The following is a 19,129-nucleotide window of genomic DNA, read 5'->3' as shown; positions in this document are numbered from 1 at the left end:
AATATACTTACCCCTTTTTTGTCCATTTGAAAGAAAATATTTTACAGGAATGTGCTTGACACCTGCTAAAAACTTGTATTTAGTTCGTTTAAAAAGAAACCAATACACAAAATGTTCCTCCTAAAAAAAGTTTTATACAATTAAAATATACATGCTTAGCATTGTACATTCAAGATCTCTTTTAAGTACAAAAGCCTGCTTTACTTTGTTATGTAACACTGGCACACCAAATATGATTTAGTCATTCTTGGTTTAAAAGACTAGAAATTTTAACACAGACTTTTAAAATTTCATATGGAAAGCAAGTCACATGTAGAACACTTGATATACTGACTTACATTAAAAAAAGCTAAACAAGTGCTTTAGTTGGAAAAATATATACATACATTTTTAGATCTGTTCCTTAAACAGCAGATTTGTGATAATTTTAGAATGTAAAATAGTAAGTGCAAGTAGATTTTTCTTTTTTTAAATAGTACTATACAGAACTCCATTTCATACAAAAATAGACATCCATATATTTTTTTTTTCCGTGGCAAACTTAGGGTTATGTGTTTTTATTTGTTTGGGGATGAATCCTGTTTGAATGCACAACTGCAATAGTTACAGCTTTTGTAAACTCAAATATCTGTCTTTTGCTAACCCAGACTCTTTAAACAGTTCTAGAAATACATACCCTGAATATACAAATAAGGAAGAATAAAATTCCATTTTCAATGAAGTAGATTAGATTAATTTTGTGACACTGAAATCAAATGAAGTTACCCAGTGATCTAAGGGACTTCTCTTCCACGTCAGGTGTTCACAGCCCTACAAATGTCTGGAGTTCCTTCTGCATTTGTCAGTGTTTCAAGCCTGCAACAACTGCAGTCTGATAAGGTATTTGGCTCTGTCTCAAGTGATAGCCAGTAGGCTGGTGGCATAGTGCTGAAATCAAGGAAAGCACCGGCATGCTAAGGTCCGGACCATTAGTCTAAGTCCTCATCCTTTGGGATAAGATGTATGTGTTGATGAGCCACAGGAATGTTAACATGCAGTTACGCTGTTCTTTTAACAGTAAGCAAGCGTTGAAATGCAGGCTGCTCCCACCTTTGAAAATGCATACTAGGGTGAATTATTTTCTGAAGGAAGACAGGGTTTCAAGACCAAATTACATTGTATTAAATTAATCTATATACATCAAAACAAAATACAGCTGGAGTTAAAATCACCACTGCTGTAAAAGCAGCTAGCCCTTGTAGAAGTCTAGCCTGACCCAGGACCATTTATTCTCTTTTGATACATGCAGTATGGCTCCATGTTAAAGGTGGCCTTTGGTGATAACTCACAATTTCATGGCTGGAAACAGGCCATGGGGCAGCCAACCCAGTTCCTGAATCTGGAAATTTGGTATTGCTAAAAGAAGTGAAGACAAAGGCCTACCAGTAACATTAGGGGGTGAAAGTCAGGCTTTCTCTACTGTCGTATTTCACATGCTGAGCTGGTAATTCCAGTTCAAAGTTGTCTTTATGAACAAAATAAATTGCATTTTAGGAAGATACATGGTTTGAGCTTCAGGATCGCTTGGAGCCTACGCAGTTTCCCTTGGGACATAGAAGTCCAACTCGACCTCTTTCAGGCTCATTAGTGCATTCATTCTTCAGTGAGCTTCCATCAGTTTTCAAGAGCAAGGTAAAGACAACATTTCTAAAGAGCCTTTCCCATATTATCTCTTGCAGTTTGTATCCTCCAAAGCTTATGTCTAGTCTTTTGCATTTACTTTCAATGCTTCAGATGAAGAGTAATAGTGACTTTCACAGGAGTGGCCTCTAAAGAATCAGCTTCCCTGCAGAAGGACATTAGATCAACCTCCCATCTTCCAGATTGGTGCAAAATTCAGTTGTTTTAGGAGTTGATGCTTGGTATGAAGGAAAGTAGAGAGGAGTTGCTGCTTAAGGTTCCAGTGGTGTGTGACTTCAGTAGTTTTCTTTTTTTTCCCCCTCTAGGTGTTAAAAACCCACACAAGGTCCATCTGCGTGGTGGGTTTTACTCACAATATTTCAATATCCCATTTTTGTGAATGTTTGTCATCTATCGGCTGATTCATAATGATGTGATTCTTGTCGTAATAATTTCCTCCTTAAAAACAAAACACAATCATGAAGGAAAAATTTTAAAAAGAAATGTTCAGAAAAAGTCTATGCATAATCTTTAAAAGTGTTAGTTCAACATCAGGGGGCTGAGAATTCATTATCAGTAAGCTGGAGCTGCAGAGGTCAGGTGCGTAACGGCCAGGAGGACATTCCTTGAAAAGGTTGGTGACATACACTGGTCTGTAAGCCCTGCAGGGGTGTTAGGCTATCAATTAATTTACTTAGACCTTTCATCTGAGAAGACAGCACCGTAGAGCCCCCAGCCACTCATAACCAGCCACTGCAGTCACTGCCCCACTACCTTTCCATAGGGATAAAACCCTAGTGCCAGCAGCAGGGCTTGAACAAACTGTGTGTGAGGAACAGACGTTCTCCAGGTAGTTCTACCGCGATGGATAATTAGAAGGTCTAGGGCCTGAGCAATGACAATTTTAACCAGCCTGAAAACATTAGGAGTGAGCACTTTCCTCTTTTTGGGCCACGCCTGTTCTGTGGTTGCTTTTCCTTCACCATTTTTTTCTCTAACTTGCATTTCTTGCCATCAGCACTACTGAACTTCCTCAAGTAGAGTAGTTGACCTGATCAAAATAAGCCTCTTGGATCAGACGAGTAAGGTTCCCCCCTGCCCTGTTGTTTCTTGTCCCGCTGTCAAGCAACCGGACATAAACCTAACATGAAAGATAGGATTCGGTATTTAACCTTAAGCACAAAAAGAATACGGCAATTAACCTCAATCAAAAAATGCACTTGGAACGTGAGGTTTAGTTAGTTGTTTGTGGTGGGGTTTTTTGGGTTTGTTTTTTTTTTTTTTTAAATTACCTTTAATATCAAGCACCAGGTGGTCGCTGAGGTATGAACTGATGGTTCCATCCTCATTGAGTCTCCACTTTTGCCTGTCCTTCCCATGCTCTGCCCAGAGTGCGACTTTAGCCCCAGGCACATCTCTGCCACCAATGACATCCAGACAGGCATTGTTAGCCTAAGGAACAAGAGAAGTGAGATCCAGGCCACAAAGCCTCCGTTTTGCATCTGACTTGTTTCTCTTTCAGGCACTGAGCATTCTGCAGTAATCATGCTATAGTTGGGAACAAGCCTGGCAAGCAAGCTAGGAAGAGATTATTCAGCAACTGATCAGTTGCTTGATCAAAGGTGGTGGTCTTGTTACTTTAGGCATTTCTTCTGTTAAATCATCAGCTTTTCATATTAATAACAGACTATCAAGGGTACCATTAATACAGTATCACTTACTTTATTCACATACTGCTTTTCAGAGAAATTCTTAACTTTTCAGAGGTAATAAAGATAAACTTGCGACTTTAGACAAAACCAGGTTTCTACTTCCAGGAACATCAGTCCCATTAGACAGATGTGAAAAGTAGTCCAACTTGCCAAAGCAGACAGATCAAGTCTGTCTATACATAGCAGGAGGATGTAGGTCACCGTAAGAGTTTTGGTTTAAGATGCATGGGAGAGGCCAGAAGGTATCCTGGTGTTCATGCTAGCCGACAGTAAGGCAAGAAGTGAGGGTGAAAGGACAGCAGGTGATGCAACCCACCCACTTCCAGCATCTGGCAACTCACCTTGGATTTGAAGAGTCCACGACAGTAGTGCCAGATCTGGGTATTCTTGCCATTGTATGGGGACACACACACTGATGTTGCTCTTATATCTGCTAGGCTTCCAGCAACTGTCAGGTATTTACCGTGGGCTCGGTTCTTCACTCTGAGGTACACCGCTGGCTGAAATAGTGTGAAGGAAGAGAGTTACAACACAGAGATTAAGAAAGCCTCCCCTCCATCTTATATCGGTTTTCTAAAGTATATGTTCCAGTTCGGGATGTTCAGTAATTTTTTTGTTGGAAACAAATGTGCATGTAAAGCAGCAGTTAAGTGTTCTTCACATGCAGATAGACAGCTGTAAGCAGCAATGGCAGATAGGCTTTTTTAAAGAATGTATTTACGTCTATAGAACTAATTCCTACGATACACAAATATCTCTAGTTCAGCACATTTCACTCATTCCAAGGGCAGCAAATGGGCTGTACTCCACAAGCTTTTTATTCTCAGGACACAAAACTTACTGAGTCATGTATCCAGCAACTCCCATTAACTGGAATATATGGCACAGAAGTCACACCATTGCTTTTGAACATACCTGGAAAACAGGATACTGGCGTGGCATCCCTGTTTACTCAAGTTTACTCAAAAAATATGGAGATTTTGTAGAGCTACTACAGGTTCGAGCTTTTGCTGTTAGTCACTGATTTCGGCGCAAATAAAGAGCAGTGAGTTATAAAGGGCAGCTCTGCTGGAACCCGAACTCAAGCATAGTTTTTCTTCTGGGAGCTTTGAATCTCCTTTTTTTCATATTAAAACAAACCTTAAGGTACAGATGATAAAGCTTCTCTCCCACCAACCATCCGTAAACTAATGTGTATTAGTATAGTGTATTATTCTTTACAAGGAAGGGATCGTATTATGAAAGTCACTGGGCAAAATTTTTGTGTCTCATTTTGCATGAGTTCCAAATATTTTGCTTTTTCTTACACTACCTCTTACACTGGCAGACTTGACTGTTTTTGTAATATGTAATGGAGCCAGAAGGAAGAAATACAAGGTGGTGCAGGCTTGAATTATGACTCCAGTCTCAAAAAATATGACCATATGCCCACAGAAGTGTCAAGCAAAGGTAACTGACTGCACAAACTCAAGGAAGGCCTCAGTTGGCAGGTTTTAAACCAAACCAAAACAAAAAAAATCCAAAAGTCCCAGCAAAGTACCTGAAGTAGGCCTTATAACACTACTCACTGTTGCAGTGTGAAAAACGATGCTACCAAATACAAAAGCTCTTCAGGTTCCTGGCTGAAGAGAGAATTCTGGTTTTAAGATCAGCACAAATTTTTATTATTATTTGCAAAAACAGAGCCAAAATGGGATTGTTTGGTAGGTACCAAAGAATTCCAGGGAGTTGTCAACTTCTTAAGACTAACAAATTATTGGGGGGAGGAAAGGGATGAGGTGGGGGGCAGATAGTGCACAACTAATGCTGAAGATGATTTTTGTTCACTGCAACATTTCCCCAGTTCCTCAGTTGAATCCAGTGTTTAAAAATAAAGCAGCATTTGTCACTAAGTGGAAACAAGTTGTTCTGTGAGAAGTAGAGCTAATGAAAACTCTTTTCCAGCAGAGTTACTGCTCACATTCCCTGCCACTCTCCCCCATCCTCTTCCGATCTGCCCAGACACTGCCCTCCCACAGCTGCGTGGCTGGGCATGCACCAACACGCGCTTTGACTGGTTTGGAGCTCGTGTGCCACTGATGACCTGATGTGTCTTAGAAAGGCAGAGAAGCAGAATTGTACCTGCTTTTCCTTGAATGAGGGGCATTTATCTCAGTCCTGCTTCTCTGTCTGCCTTTCACAAAGCTCCTAAGAACTTTGTGGTTTTGAGACCTGAATCTTTGATGAGATTGAAATTGGCATTACTTGGGGTGAGGCAGAGAGGGAAAACCTGGTGGGACTGCATAAACTTTGCTTCTTTTGGAAATCCAGGCCACAGCACAATAAAATTTGTTCTTGCTTCCATTTATGTTAATTATGAAACAAGCCAATGTAGAATTGGTTTTCTCATTATTGTTATATGGCAAAAATGTAAAAATAGGGCATCTACAGAGCATGCTAATGAGCCATTGAGAAAAACAAAACTTGGCTCTAAGAAACTAGGAATTATTTCCCTTTAGGAGCCTAATATAGATGTCAATAACTGCCACTGGAGGCATTTTCTGCTTCAGTAATCTTCCAGTAGGTCCTTCTGGCTGTCATTATTTGGCCTGATTTAAGGAGTACAATGCACACCATTATACTTAGTGCTAGAGCTGATACTTGTGTACAAATCCCTGTCCAAAAAAAACCCCAAAAGCAAACCTGTTCTCATATACTGTTACAGTACCTGCTTCACAGGACGAAGGGAGCCAATGACTTTCCAGCCACTGTGTTCATTCCAGTTTGGAATCTCACTGGGCTCCAGCAGAATCTGCTTTCCTAAAAAATTGCATCCTTCATATGCGATCCACCTGGATATAGAAAACACAACATGAAAGACTACATGTTAACCATAGCAAAACTAAGCTACAGGCTTGTGTTCAGGACTGTGCTCTTGAAAGCCCCCAAACCTCTCCACAGCAGTGCTAATATCAAACCTGCATTACCGTGCCACAAAATGCCGTCCATTTCAGTGGTTTAACTGTTTTCTGTCTAAATGAAGACCTGGTTTCTGTTTGTGCGCCTGAAACTTGTAAACTCCCCTCCCCCCGCCCCCCGCCAAATTTTCCCCACAAATATGAGAACTCCTGCATGAACCCAGATGGGAGTAATGCAGGTTTCAGTGGGCATGCATTAGGAAACCAGGAAGCCACACACCAGACAGTAGTACTTCCAGCTTTGCCTGGTTGTACATATTAATTATGAGAAGATCTTGTCCAATGTTTTCTTTTGCTACAGTTAAAGCTTTCTGTAGCTATTCCACTTGTGTGAAAAAACATACAAAATATTTACTCCAAAACCTAAACGTTGCTGTAACAGACTTTCCTGTAGCGAACATATCTGAGCCACAGACATAGCTGAATACTTTGTTAACGCAGAGGTAAAGCATCGGCACATACAGATCCCTTGTCATCTCAACATCTGCTCAGTAGATAATGCATTGCTGCTCACAAAGGCAGCGTCAGGATCACAGATCGGTTTTGTTTCTATCAGTAGGACATTGTTGCACAGACAGTGAATCCTAAACACTTGATTCATTAACTCATCGGAACACAAAGCAAATACTGGTTTCCCCACGTTACCTGTTTTACCAGTCAGCTGCCAAGAACACGAGGGATGGCTGCACTCCTAAGTCAGTGAGAAAACGTCCACGCACACTGCTCACAGCACCTGTAATCTGCTTTTCCCCATTGCGCATAATTTGGAGAAACTGACAGCCAGCCTTGCTCGGGACTCCCTGGAGGCTAAAATGTGCCAACTGTGAACTGCCTTGTAATGAGGCTGTATCGCTGTTTCTTCAAATTAAATCCCATACCTCCTAACAGGTATTCAGAGTAGCCTGACCACCACTGCGTGTTCCTGATATTTCTGACACATTCCTGACTTTTTTCTTGCGATGTTTCTTGCGACTGTTTTCAAACAGTCTCACTGGAAATGCATTTTCTGTTGCCAAAGCAGAAGTTTATAGGAAACAGAGAGGGGAAGGACTGTTACAGTAATAACCATCTGAAGCCAGGTTGGGCTTCTGGCATTCAGCGACACAGACAAAACTCATCTTGGCTCCCGTGCAGACCAGCAGCCCCCGTGCTGTGCCATCTTTCCCACACCTTGGGGTACCTCAGCCCCCAGGCCCCTTTGCCAAGCCACAGTCCAGGCTCGTGCCATTTCTGACTGAGGTGGTCAGTTGGCTCAGGAAGGATCCTTGCACCTACGCCTGGCAGCAAGATTCCATTGGTATGTAAATCTTTGTCATTTATCTAAAGCTGATGGTAGGCTTTGGGGCAAGGAGCCAAAAACCCCTCTAAATCTGCCATCTGTGACCAAGAGTACAGGAAAAGGGAAACAAACCTTCTAGGACATCCGACAGACTTCCCACGATCACCTGCCACCCTCAACCTTTGGGCTACCAATCTGCAGTGTGGGATGGGGCAGGCTGTGGAGGTCTGTTTCCTAGGGAGCATCACAAGGAGCTCGGAGAAAGCCCAACCATTCTGCCATGACCCTTTCCAGAGACAGGGAACCAGCTAACCTGGCTTGGATACTCAGAAATAAACAGGAAGATGGAGAAGGGCCTGGACCATTGTGCTTACTCTCCTGTGCTTTTCTACTTTATGGTCCCAAAGTCATCACCCTTCCTTTACAGCCTACTGCATGGGCAAGGTGATTTAACTTCCAGTTCCACACCCCTCAGGAGAGGGCAGAGAAAGCTCATAAAGAGACATTCCCCAACAGGACACGCTTTAGACAGTAGCACCTCCACAGAGGTTTGAAGATTTACACATGCCCACCAGAAATAAGTCGGGTGGTCCTTCCACAGGCGGCCTTTCCTCCTCCAAACTAGCAGAGATCACGGGGAACGCGCGTATGCTGTTCTCTGCCTCAAACGGCAGCTGCTTGCCACTCCCACCCGGGGTACCTCAAGACAACAGCAGCAGATGATCGCTCACTCTATATATTTTCAGCAAGGGCTCAGGATGGAACTGGCACAGATGTTAGGGACTAGAATTTATAGAGAAGTGGCAAAGCTCTGGGGGGAAGATTATATTCACTATGGGCCCACAGGTAAAGTCAATCACCACTGACTGCTCTTAAAGAAAGGGAGGTTCAATCCTTAACCAACCTTTCAAGAAAACGCTTGAGTGAAATTCCTGAAAGGAAACAGTCCACGGCGCTCTGGAGCATTAGCTAGGTTAGGCTTAGCCTTTGTACCGACCTTCAGAGAATCAGAGGAGCGCTCAGCAGTGTTATCACAGATATCCATAGAAGGATTTTGACTTCTAGGTGGTAACAGACTAGATGCGTTTAAAAAATTCATACTAAGAATCACAACAGAGATATACCTAAGCCGTGAAGAGTCTACACTAATTCCTTGCCCAATTAGTTCAAAATTTGTGTGGTTTTGTGCCATCCCGTAAGATCTCTCAAGAAAATTACAGCCTTGTCTATGTGAAAAAGGTGGGGAAAAGGTTAAAAATAAACACAGGAAATGTGTCACATTAGAAGAACAGCAGCTTCCAGTCAGTCTCAGTCGCAGGATGAGACTCTGCAAGTTATTTGTTGCTGCTGTGGATGTGGAGGCTGAAAACCTGGCCGAAAGAGAATACTTGGGAGTTTCTCCAAAAGGTGAAAGGGGAAGATGTGGAAGAGTTTAGAAGGTCACTTCTGCAGATGGTTTTCACAGAAGACCCTGGGTGTGTATTTACAGTCATGGAGGGGGGTTAAACTAACAACAGAAGCAAACTACTGTTCCAGCTGTGAGATCTGCCCCGAGCTTCTCTCAGAAGTTGCTGCCTCTTTGGCAGCCGATCAGCGCGTCAAGCTTCGCTGAACCACTGCAGTGGTTTAAGTTAAATCACTGCAGTTTATAGCTGGTATTTTACAGCCAGTTAATAAAAGCAGCCCGAGTTTACTCTGCCTTTGTAAGTCAGCAGTCAAGACTAATTTATTTTTGGTTCCTGGCTTGAACAACAGGCTCTACTGTTTGTTACTGTATAGAGATAAAAGGACGATTCTTACGGGGGCAATAATACCCTCTGCCCAGAGTTTCATTTTGGTTCCTGATACAAAAAGCGGGTCTAGCATTCAACTGCATTTCAGGATTTTATATTGTCTCAAAATAAAAGTTAGAATGTAAAACACATCTTAAGAAAAAAGGCAGTAATCGGGGGAAAATGCATGCTCAGTATTAGCTCCTATAATGCAAAACTGACAAGAATATTTCTCCCATACTTACAATCCACTTCTCACCCATACAGACTGAGTGTAAAAATGAAGGTCCTCATTCAAAACAGAATTGATGGGTTCACTGAAGTGCAGCTCTCTGCCCTTGCAGCATTCCAGAGCGAACAGACTGATGGAGGGCTCAGCAAAAACCTGGGGGGGGGGGGAAGGGGAAATAAAAAAAAAAAAAAAAAAAAGCAAAGCTTTACTAGGAATAGTCTAACTTAGGCATGATGCACACATTTGCCCACTTCAGTTTAATTTCCACATGCTCTTTGGTTAGATCATGCTCCTTCAGCAAATCTAACAGCAAGGAAAAAAAATTGTACCTCCACCAAGAAAGCACACAGAGCTGAAGCATACTGGATGTATCAGTGGCTTTGTTATGAGAGTATGGTGCCCCACTGACACAGGCCAGACACACTGAGTCACTTCGAGATGCAGAGGTGCCTCTGTCTGCACTTGAAAAAATCTTTTTGATCCGATTTGTATCATGAGGGCCCTGATTCCTTTTCATAAATCCAGTTTATTTATTTATCTATAGAACAGGTTACAGCAGTAGTTTTCAAGTTGATCTGCAGATTGCATCTATAAGTAGTGAGGCAAATCACAAGTCTATTGCCCATAGACTTCAATTAGCAGTGGTTCACTGGAAAAGTCTTAGGCATTGACAAATTGGAAAAGGTTAAAAACATCAGAACTAAAAAGTTCTCCATGTTTTTAACAGACTTTCCTGTTTTTCTTCTGATAATCTTGAAGAAATAGCGTAATTAGTAACTCCTTCAATCGTATGCAGAATTGAAACATTTTTCACTTGATGTCCTTTTCTACAGTTGAGAGACTGCCTATGAAAGCAAATAAAAAGATCAGTTTGCACAAAAATGTGGTACAGCTGTAAGATCAGCAGAAAAGCACAGAGGGAACAGATTTAAATACCCAAAGTCTGTGCCTTAGTACAAGGAACACTTGTATAATTTTTCAGCATTTTTAACTTAAAACCATAAGGGAAGTATCGTAACCAAAATCATAAGCACTTGTAATTTATATCTCGATGCAGCTGGTAAAGGAAGAGGGAATAGGTCCGAGAATAACTGCTTTGCTTAGCAGCCTCTCTAGGGAAGTCACCTTGTTCTTCCGAGATGTTACCCTGAGAGAGCCGGCCCAGGCAATAGGTAGGATTCCTTTTGCAGTGAAGACATAGCCTCAGGTGGAATGAATGAAACAAAATCTTGAATTAAAGTTGACACAGGCACTGAGTAATTAAGAGAACTTTCATGTTTGAAGAGGCAGATGCATTGTAGTGAAGCGTGTCTGAAGAGCTCAGTGGTGATTCAGGACTTACGAATTTACTGGCACTGACTCAGTGCACTTGGTACGTACCCGGTGTTCAAATCCTGCCTCAGAAAAATTGCTTTCCTCTGCCAGCCAGTGCAGGGTCAATGTAAGTCATACAACACTGCATGGACAGGGAGTTTGCCGAGACATTTTAAAGAAGAGCCTGGGATCATCCACCTGGAGAGATTTATAGAACCCATTGCACTCCTAAAAACCTAATGTTACAAAACAAAGATTAAAACCCATAACATTTTTCTTTTGGAATGTCCGTTCTTCCCACCTGCCTTCTGCTGGATGAGGTGGCTCAAATTTACAGTGTGCGTCTAAAGGCTTACTTTGAAATCTAGACCAGCAGCCCTAGTGCAGGCAGCCCCTTCTCAGGTTGGTTTGCTCAGCAAGGCAGTATCATCACACTCCAGTTTGCAAGAGCCTACTCTCTTGGCACCGGCTTTCACCCGAGTGGAGACCAGAAACCATGTCCAGAACAGGTCCAACAGGGAAAATTTTCAGAAGTGCACTAGTAAGCATGGGAAACACCATTTGCCAATCCTACACATTGTTACCAAAGCCTAAAATTTATCCTGCTGTTGCAATATTCAATGTTAAGAGACAGAGATGCTGTACTAGACGGACAACTCATCTGATCCAGCATATCCATTTATACACCAAGAATCAGAACAGCAAATTGGTGAAGTCAATTAAAATGAATCTAGCTCTCACGTGATTGAGAGTGTTTGAACTCAATGGTTGCTCAGAGTCCCAGCCTGTCGGTACGCAGCAGACACTGCAGCTATGACACACACACCCGATCACAAGGACTGATACCGCTTTTCCAGTGAGACCTCAGAAGGGCTCCACTGATCTTAGCACAGACGTGAAGCACAGAAAAAGAAAACATGCTGCTGTCTGAAGCACTGAAGCTCTCGTATTTCCATAACCATATATAGAGCAATGAGCTGATTACTCACTTTATATACCATTTTGAACCAACAGCTGGCAGCAGTGAATTGGCCTGGCTTTTTTCTCTGATTTTGTTTTCATAGCTCCATGGAGACTACCAACAGTGAAAAACAAGGTTTTGAGGCTATGCTGTTACACTTGTTACAGAGGCATCTTGCTCCCACCCTTCCTTGCGGAATGCTGAGGTGCACTTTCACCCATTTTCAGGCTGAAGAGTCATCGCCGATAAACGTGAGACTGACAGGACCGGCTTTCTTCACCAAGGCCCAATCCTGACAGCCCAGGAAGGAACGGGGCTCTCAGAGCCAGGGGAAGGGCAACCGGGCAGAGAATACAAGAGGGGACAGTCACCTCAGATTGTGGCATTGCTCTAGGTGGGCCCCAGTCCCTGGTTTTGAAAGGGGAGCTAAAGACATCTACATTTACCCACGATTGGCAAGTCATTGCCGTGTCTAGGTCAGGATTACCTTAGCTTCCTTTCATAGTTATTTCAAGGAAAATACCTGAAATGCCATCCTTTGGGGAAAGCTTGCCAACTGCAAGAATGACAAAGCACTGAAGAATTACTTAACCTGATCTTTGTGCATTAAGGAACTAATTGCCTTGCTTAAACCAGCACCAATAAAGTTTCAAGAGGGTTTGCTTGTCCTGTTTTTTTAATGCCAGTGTCCAGGGAGAAACTTGAAGACATTTAATATATTCAGGAAGCCGGTGATTAAGGAAGGCTATATTTACATAGCATTTCAAGATATAAGCAGCCCTGTGAACTGTTAAATAACAGTGATATTCTTTACTTAACAGGTGTGGTAGTCTATGGCTAATACAGCAGGTGATGCCATGAAAATGACACAGCTTTTTTCCCTCCCCATGGTGTGATTTCAGAGGCTGAAAGGTAACCCATGGAAATCAACACACTAAAAATCTCTTGCACAGTTCAACTCAGCTCAGACTTTCCCCTCAATGACTTCCACCCTTTTTTAACAGAGAGAAGCTGTCCACTGCAAATATTTCACAATTCAGAACAGAATTTTATACCTTACCAGTTCAGCAAAAAAATGCAATGCAAGCCTGAAGTGTTTGATACTGAACAAAGATCAGTGCAAGATGAGCCTCCTTTCAAATGCCTTTTGTCTGCAGTGCAAGGCTTAGGTGTTCAACCCACTGAAAAGCAATAGTGTAGACACAAAGAACTAACCAAAAGGTGCTACAACTGAAAACGAAGTGCACGAGTGAATTTGCACACATGCTTATAATAAAAACAAATATAGTTTTATCTATGGATAACATACAGTTAATTTTTCCTTATTAATTTTGTGAACATTATTACTAATAAAGCCCTTTTGAGAAGTGCTCACCCCAAAACATATTTTTCCTTGCACCTTTTTGTTGCAAACTTAGATTTTGCAAACTTTGATGGGAAAGCCTAATAAAGCCAAAGAAAGAAATCCACAGGGCTGGACTAAAGTATGACTGTAACCCAGTCATGGCAAGGGTTGGGCACATTCCCCCACCTTGCGTCCCTGCTGACCTGTTGCTATGCAAACAGCATTCGCCAGAGCCTTAACTGGAGGAGACTCCACAGCTGTATTACAACATCCTTGGAAAAATCTTTACTCTTCAGTCTTGGCTAACTCATCGTTACAACTGTCTTTACTGAAGCTGCACTGGCCTGGCTACTCCCTTCAGTGTGGGAAGGATGCCTGGCTGAGGGAGAGGAACATGGTGCTCAACGACAGTAACACCCACGGTCCAGTCCCAGCTACACAAAATGACTCATTGCCTGGCCCTGGAAAACACCAATTAATTTTTATATCCCATTTCATTATTTACCACACAGGAATGCTGGGGAGATTAGTTAACACCTATATTTAACTTAGAAAAGATAATCAATAGAGAAATACAGGAACTATCATGATTGATCAGAGCAAGAATAAGGAATGCCTCAAAAGAGAAGGAAGGGCTGGGGAGGAGGGGTGGTGGAGCATTGCACAACCTACAGCGCAGATCTCATTTTTGGTTTTAGAAACTATGAGACTGGTTTAACCTTAGGGCTGAAGTTAACATTTTAGAAGGAAAACTAACTGCTCACTGCAACAATCCTGGATACTCTTGTCCATGTAAGTCACACCAAACATTACAGGGAGTTTGACAAAACAACACACCTGAGAAAAGGCAGCATTAGAGCTGAACTCCCCACTACAAGAGTATCTTGTAAGAGTCTCTATCGCAAAAGATAAACCTCTCCAAGCAACAAACACTGGACAAATGCCCCAATAAGCAACCATGGCCCTATAAATGACCCAGCCGACTTCACCTGCTCGCTTGCCAGCAGGTGAGCAGTTCACACTTCCCTTTTCAGGAATTCACGGCAATACAAACGGCAAGTCCTTGCTGATGCAGGGATGGAAACCTGCACCTCTGCAACAAATGCAGCAACCCTTAACCTGTGCTATGCTTTTACCGACCTGCAGAATGGCTCTTAACAACAATGCCAGCAAATTTCATCAACAAGCTTTTCTTAAAGAGTGCTTTGGGATTTTTAGATGAAAGGAGACGATGAGAGGCAAGTTATACTAGTTCCAGCGTTCTGACCACTACTAAATAGATGTACTAATGTTAAGTGGGCTTCCAAAGTGTGTAACTGCCTGTTCACTTAGAGAAGTACGTTCCTGCGAGATGTATTTTTTAGCATATTTTCCCCACTTATAAAATACTACATTGGTCTTTCAGAAGCATTCCCCTTTTCAGAAAGGAAGAGGCCATGTAACACGTTGCTAGTCAATAAGCAATCTAGATTAATACATGGGTATTGCAACACTATTTTTCTTCCCAGAACCCCAAAACCAAAGGACATTAATTTCTCATTATCAAGGTACAGATATGCTTTGTTCCTTCTTTGTATCCTCTCATTAACCTACAGCTTTTCCTAAATGCTCCCAGAAGGACAAAACAGTCCAGTCTGAATTTGAGCGAAATGGAACAGCAGGGAAAAAATACAGGTGGGGCAGCCTCCTAAAGATTTAGTTCGAGTATTTTACGCCTCGGAGAATAAGCCAAGATGGGAAAGAGGTTCCTGGGAATAAGGGAACATCTTCCCCATTATCCTCACAAACCTGCCTAACTTCTGCTTTGCTACTTCCTGAATAGATGAAACTAGTTACAAAGATGTGCTTAATTTCTCTATGATGCCACTGCATAATAAATGGGGAAATAACCAAAGTGGAACCACGTTAGTTTGAATTTTTTGAGAAATGGGGGAAGTGTGTGTGCAGAGGGGGTGGGGGTAGCGTGCCATACTTAAATGATGACGACTTTAGTTTTCAGCAAAAAACCCATAAAACATCCCTCCAAGAGCTAAAGGTTAGAACCAAAGCTAGCCAACCTAAAATACTGCCGACACAGTGAAGAAATCAGACTATCGCTAGTCTGAGCCTGTTTTCTTATCCAAATTTGTTTTGTGTTGCTCTGAATGTTTTGGTTTTTTTCTATTTTAATTGGACTCACTCAGTGATTTAGAATGAGATTTTTCATTTGTTATGTAGTTAAGCTCTTAAACAAGCAAATTATATTTCTGGCAATTTTCAAACTAAAAACTCAAAAACTTTACTTTCCTAAAAAAAAAAAAAATTCCTCATTTTTTTCATTTAGAATGCTTGCCATATTTGTTTGCAAACGTTTTGTTTGCATGAAAGCTGCATTTTCCAGAGAACAAACTATTCCCTCAAATCCTTTCCTTATGTTCAATTGGTTGATCTATTTTCAAAAACAAAGAAACAAAAAAAAAAACCCCAAACCAAAACAAAAGGAACCCCCAACCAGTCAATGCTTTGCAGAAGTTCTTAGCTGTTTCATATAGATTAAGGCATTACTGTTACCTTACTCAGTCACAAAAATCCCACTGCCACCTTACAGTGGTGTTCCACCAGGTCCCAAAAGCACATCCATGCCATGAAGGAATACTACAAATACATAACTTTAATCCTCAAATTCTCCTTCCAAAATGGAGAACCCAGAAATCTTGTGGCAGCTGACAACATCCAAAAAGCCCCTCAAAACTGTTACAGATTTTAAGTGAAAACTGAAAAAAGTTACACTGAAAGGTATTGCGACATGCAATAGCAAAAACATTGCTAGATGTTCCTTTGAGTTACTAGAACAGTTAGGAACAGAAAGGGCATCTTGATTCAGGGTCAGATGCAGAAGTTGGTGTAGATGCCCAGCAAGCTGCACACCCCACAGGTGTCAGTGGCCTGTGCTGACTGCTACGTTTCACAGCTACTTTGCAGTTAGCCCCACACAAAGAGTCTTTATTCTGTCATACATCCTGCAGATAAAGGCCCAGAGTTGTACACGCAGGTGTACAATATCAAGGTAACATATAGTTAATTATCATTAGAGTCTTGCAAATTAGAAAGGGAATACCCAGATCCCGTGCCCCCATTTCCTCCAGCAGATTTCTTCTCCTATCCCAAAGGATTTGCTGAAACAATCTACTTCTAAAATATATAGCTGGACCACACCTACACCAGTCAACAGACTTGGACTGTTTTCAAAGGCTGCTAACGAGCTAGCCTTATGAGTCCTTTGTACTGCTAAAAGCATATTTTTTCCCTTTCTGCCAGTACCACACATGGGCCTCTACTTCTAGTCAACATCTGGGATGCAGAAACCTCACACACTGAAGCAATACATGGCTCCCTCGTGGCGTGAGAGTTCTTCCAACAGTTACACTTGCAGCAAATACATCTCACTTAAAGGACAGCAAGAGACAATGCACATTCAGGGCCTGGTGTCGGGGTTAAACATTCTCCCTCTTACATGCGAGCTATCAAGATACACACCTTCGGCCTGAAATCGGGCTGGTATTTAAAGCCAAATGATGGAAGGGGTTCCCAATGTCACAACTGAATTCAATAAAGCTATACAGCAATTCCACTTGGGAATACGCTTGCTGCTCTCTTGAATGGGCTAACAGAAATATCTTATAATAAAAAGGGCTCTGTTCCAAGAACAGTGCATTGTGGACAATGCACAGAATTAACCATGGCTGTTTCTGACCACTGACCAAACTTACTGCTGCGTGCTTAACATCACGTCTGTACTACACAATGCCTCTGAGCGCCGTCCTGCGCGATTAGCATACACAATGTGTTAGAAGCCGATGAGGGCATTTCTATTTGTAAAACAGGTGTGGTTCAATAGCATTTTATGCTGTTTCGTGCCTCGATTTTGTGAAATACAAGGGCTCCTATTTGCAAGGGAGGAACTGAACTAAGAGGTGCAAGCCGCTTACAAAGTACAGGAAGACGTGTGTAAGCTTCCCACACACAGCCTGCCAAACACACTTCTCCCAGGGCTTGGCCCTCGGTAATCAAGGGCTGCCAGTAGCTTCCTACTATGCCAAACTGCATAGTTACTTCCCTGTGAGATTACAGGATGAGGCATTTGGATGACACCTACCATTTCATGTCAAAACTTCACTCTGATATAGCAGACCAGAGTCCAAAAGCCTAATGTGAAAAAGAGATCTTTAATCGGAAAACCAGGCTCTCAGCAGGTGGGAAGTTATAGCTCCACTGAAGTCACTGTATCTATGTAACCTAGTGAAAAGACCAGCTCTCAAACTCGAGTTGTACATCCTTCTCACCATGCCCATGGCTTTTGGGGTTTGGGGTTTTTTTTGGGGGGGAGCACGGGGGTGGTTTGGGGTTTTTTTGTTTGTTTGTTTCAAATCTATTCACAAATGGAAAAAAGGACTTAATACTTGATGAAAACTGAATTGATTAATCTTTAAAGTCTAGTTTTGTAAGAGTTACATTGAAGGGCACGTGTCACATAGACTGAGTTTGTGTTCTGTGATCAGGGAAGGAGGAATAGTCTTGGAGAAGTTGGTCAGTGCTAGAGAGGAGTGGGCAGAGCAGCCACTTGCTTCTCATTTACCAACAGCATTATGGCCAGCTTACCTTTGATGCTCTAGCATAGGAGCATACCAAGATATGGGACAAAGGCACAGACATGACAGCAAGACTCCAGAGGCTTATGTCCTGCGTGCAGGGTTACAACAGGCTGTACAAAAGGCTGTATATGTCTTGCACTGGATAGTACATTACATTCCTGTCCAATCTCCTGGCCATAAAGGACCTCATATCTCACCTTACTGCTACAGTAGGTCACTTGACTGAAAGTTGTATGCTTGGTAGTACAACCAACATGACCTGAAAGTCACATGAAGACTATATCCATGTGTAATAAGTACTCGCCCTGTATCTCAGAAGTCACCGAGAGAGGATGGCCACAGAAGCTTTGGACGGGACTATCTGATGTGTCATACACAGCTCACAGGCCGCATGCATGTTATATTATACCACTTCATTGACCAATGACTTGAGATGCTGTTAGAAGGTGAAAACCTTTTTTATATTTCTGTAAAATAATTAGTAAATTAAACAGCATTATGGCAAGTATATGCTACCTTGTAATTTCAATTTTCATGTCTTCTGTGTGTACTTTGCTTTAAGACTGAACCTTGGCTGTAGGCCTAGTAAAAGAAGCCCCGTATGCTTAGGCAGAGTGACAAAATGTCTCACTGCGTACTAAGCTTGCTGAACTGTATTATAGAAGACCAGTCAGAAAAATGCCAACCAATGTGACTCGTACAAAAGAGAGCAACTTTGGGCCCAGAACATGCAAGAGCGTGCGCCTACAAGTGACCACGTGCATGCATGCACGCAGCCTGGCTTGCTCCTAACCCCCAAAATCCCCTAAGCCAGGAAAACAAGCTTCACTCTTTTCCCTGAGTGGGAGTTTGTTTAGTGCAAGCACTTGCTTCAGACATCTGACTAGGAAAAGAGTTCCAAAACATTTTTTTTTCCCCAATAAAGTCCTTACATATTGAATAGGCTTGAGGGATTTGATTGTAGCAGTCGGGCAGCCACAGGAACTAAGGTCAACGTAGAGCCCTTCTTCCAGCACACAGTGATTGTCAGTGATTTCCCCTTGGTAATACAGGAGCCAACTGCAAGAATAATGTAAGAAAAAAGATTAGCTGCTCTAGCTGCTTAGTAACAATAAGTTTGTTTTCAAGATTTAATATTTGCTAAGGAAATAAGGAATAAAAAATTTGTTTGTTCTTCTTAAGCTTAAAAGTAAGGTGACTGGAAAAGCTATGCGACAAAGCAAGCAGCGCAGCAAAATCAAATCATGTGGTACAGAAATCTCAGTCC

The 19,129-nt window shown here is 42.1% G+C and overlaps 1 protein-coding gene across 2 annotated transcripts in view; it reads right to left on the bottom strand.

Moving 5' to 3' along the window:
* Window positions 1-894: 894 nt before the first annotated feature.
* Window positions 895-19,129, bottom strand: part of LOC104037513 (uncharacterized) — a 50,479-nt gene continuing 32,244 nt past the window's right edge. The window contains exons 14-19 of one of the 2 annotated variants that reach the window (XM_009491492.2): window positions 18,795-18,921; window positions 9,625-9,764; window positions 6,079-6,202; window positions 3,713-3,871; window positions 2,952-3,111; window positions 895-2,118 (exon numbers count right to left, since the gene is read on the bottom strand). In XM_009491492.2, coding sequence (XP_009489767.2) covers window positions 2,030-2,118; window positions 2,952-3,111; window positions 3,713-3,871; window positions 6,079-6,202; window positions 9,625-9,764; window positions 18,795-18,921 — 799 coding nt within the window. In that variant the 3' untranslated portion in view covers window positions 895-2,029. Of the gene's footprint in view, window positions 2,119-2,951; window positions 3,112-3,712; window positions 3,872-6,078; window positions 6,203-9,624; window positions 9,765-18,794; window positions 18,922-19,129 lie in introns of those variants that run through there. The other variant, XM_075716474.1, reaches the window with a different exon arrangement.

The sequence above is a fragment of the Pelecanus crispus genome, chromosome 1 (genome assembly GCF_030463565.1).
Source record: "Pelecanus crispus isolate bPelCri1 chromosome 1, bPelCri1.pri, whole genome shotgun sequence".
NCBI classification, from domain to species: domain Eukaryota; kingdom Metazoa; phylum Chordata; class Aves; order Pelecaniformes; family Pelecanidae; genus Pelecanus; species Pelecanus crispus.
The sequence above is the reverse complement of the archived record's forward strand: the minus strand, read 5'-3'. Positions and strand labels throughout refer to the sequence as shown.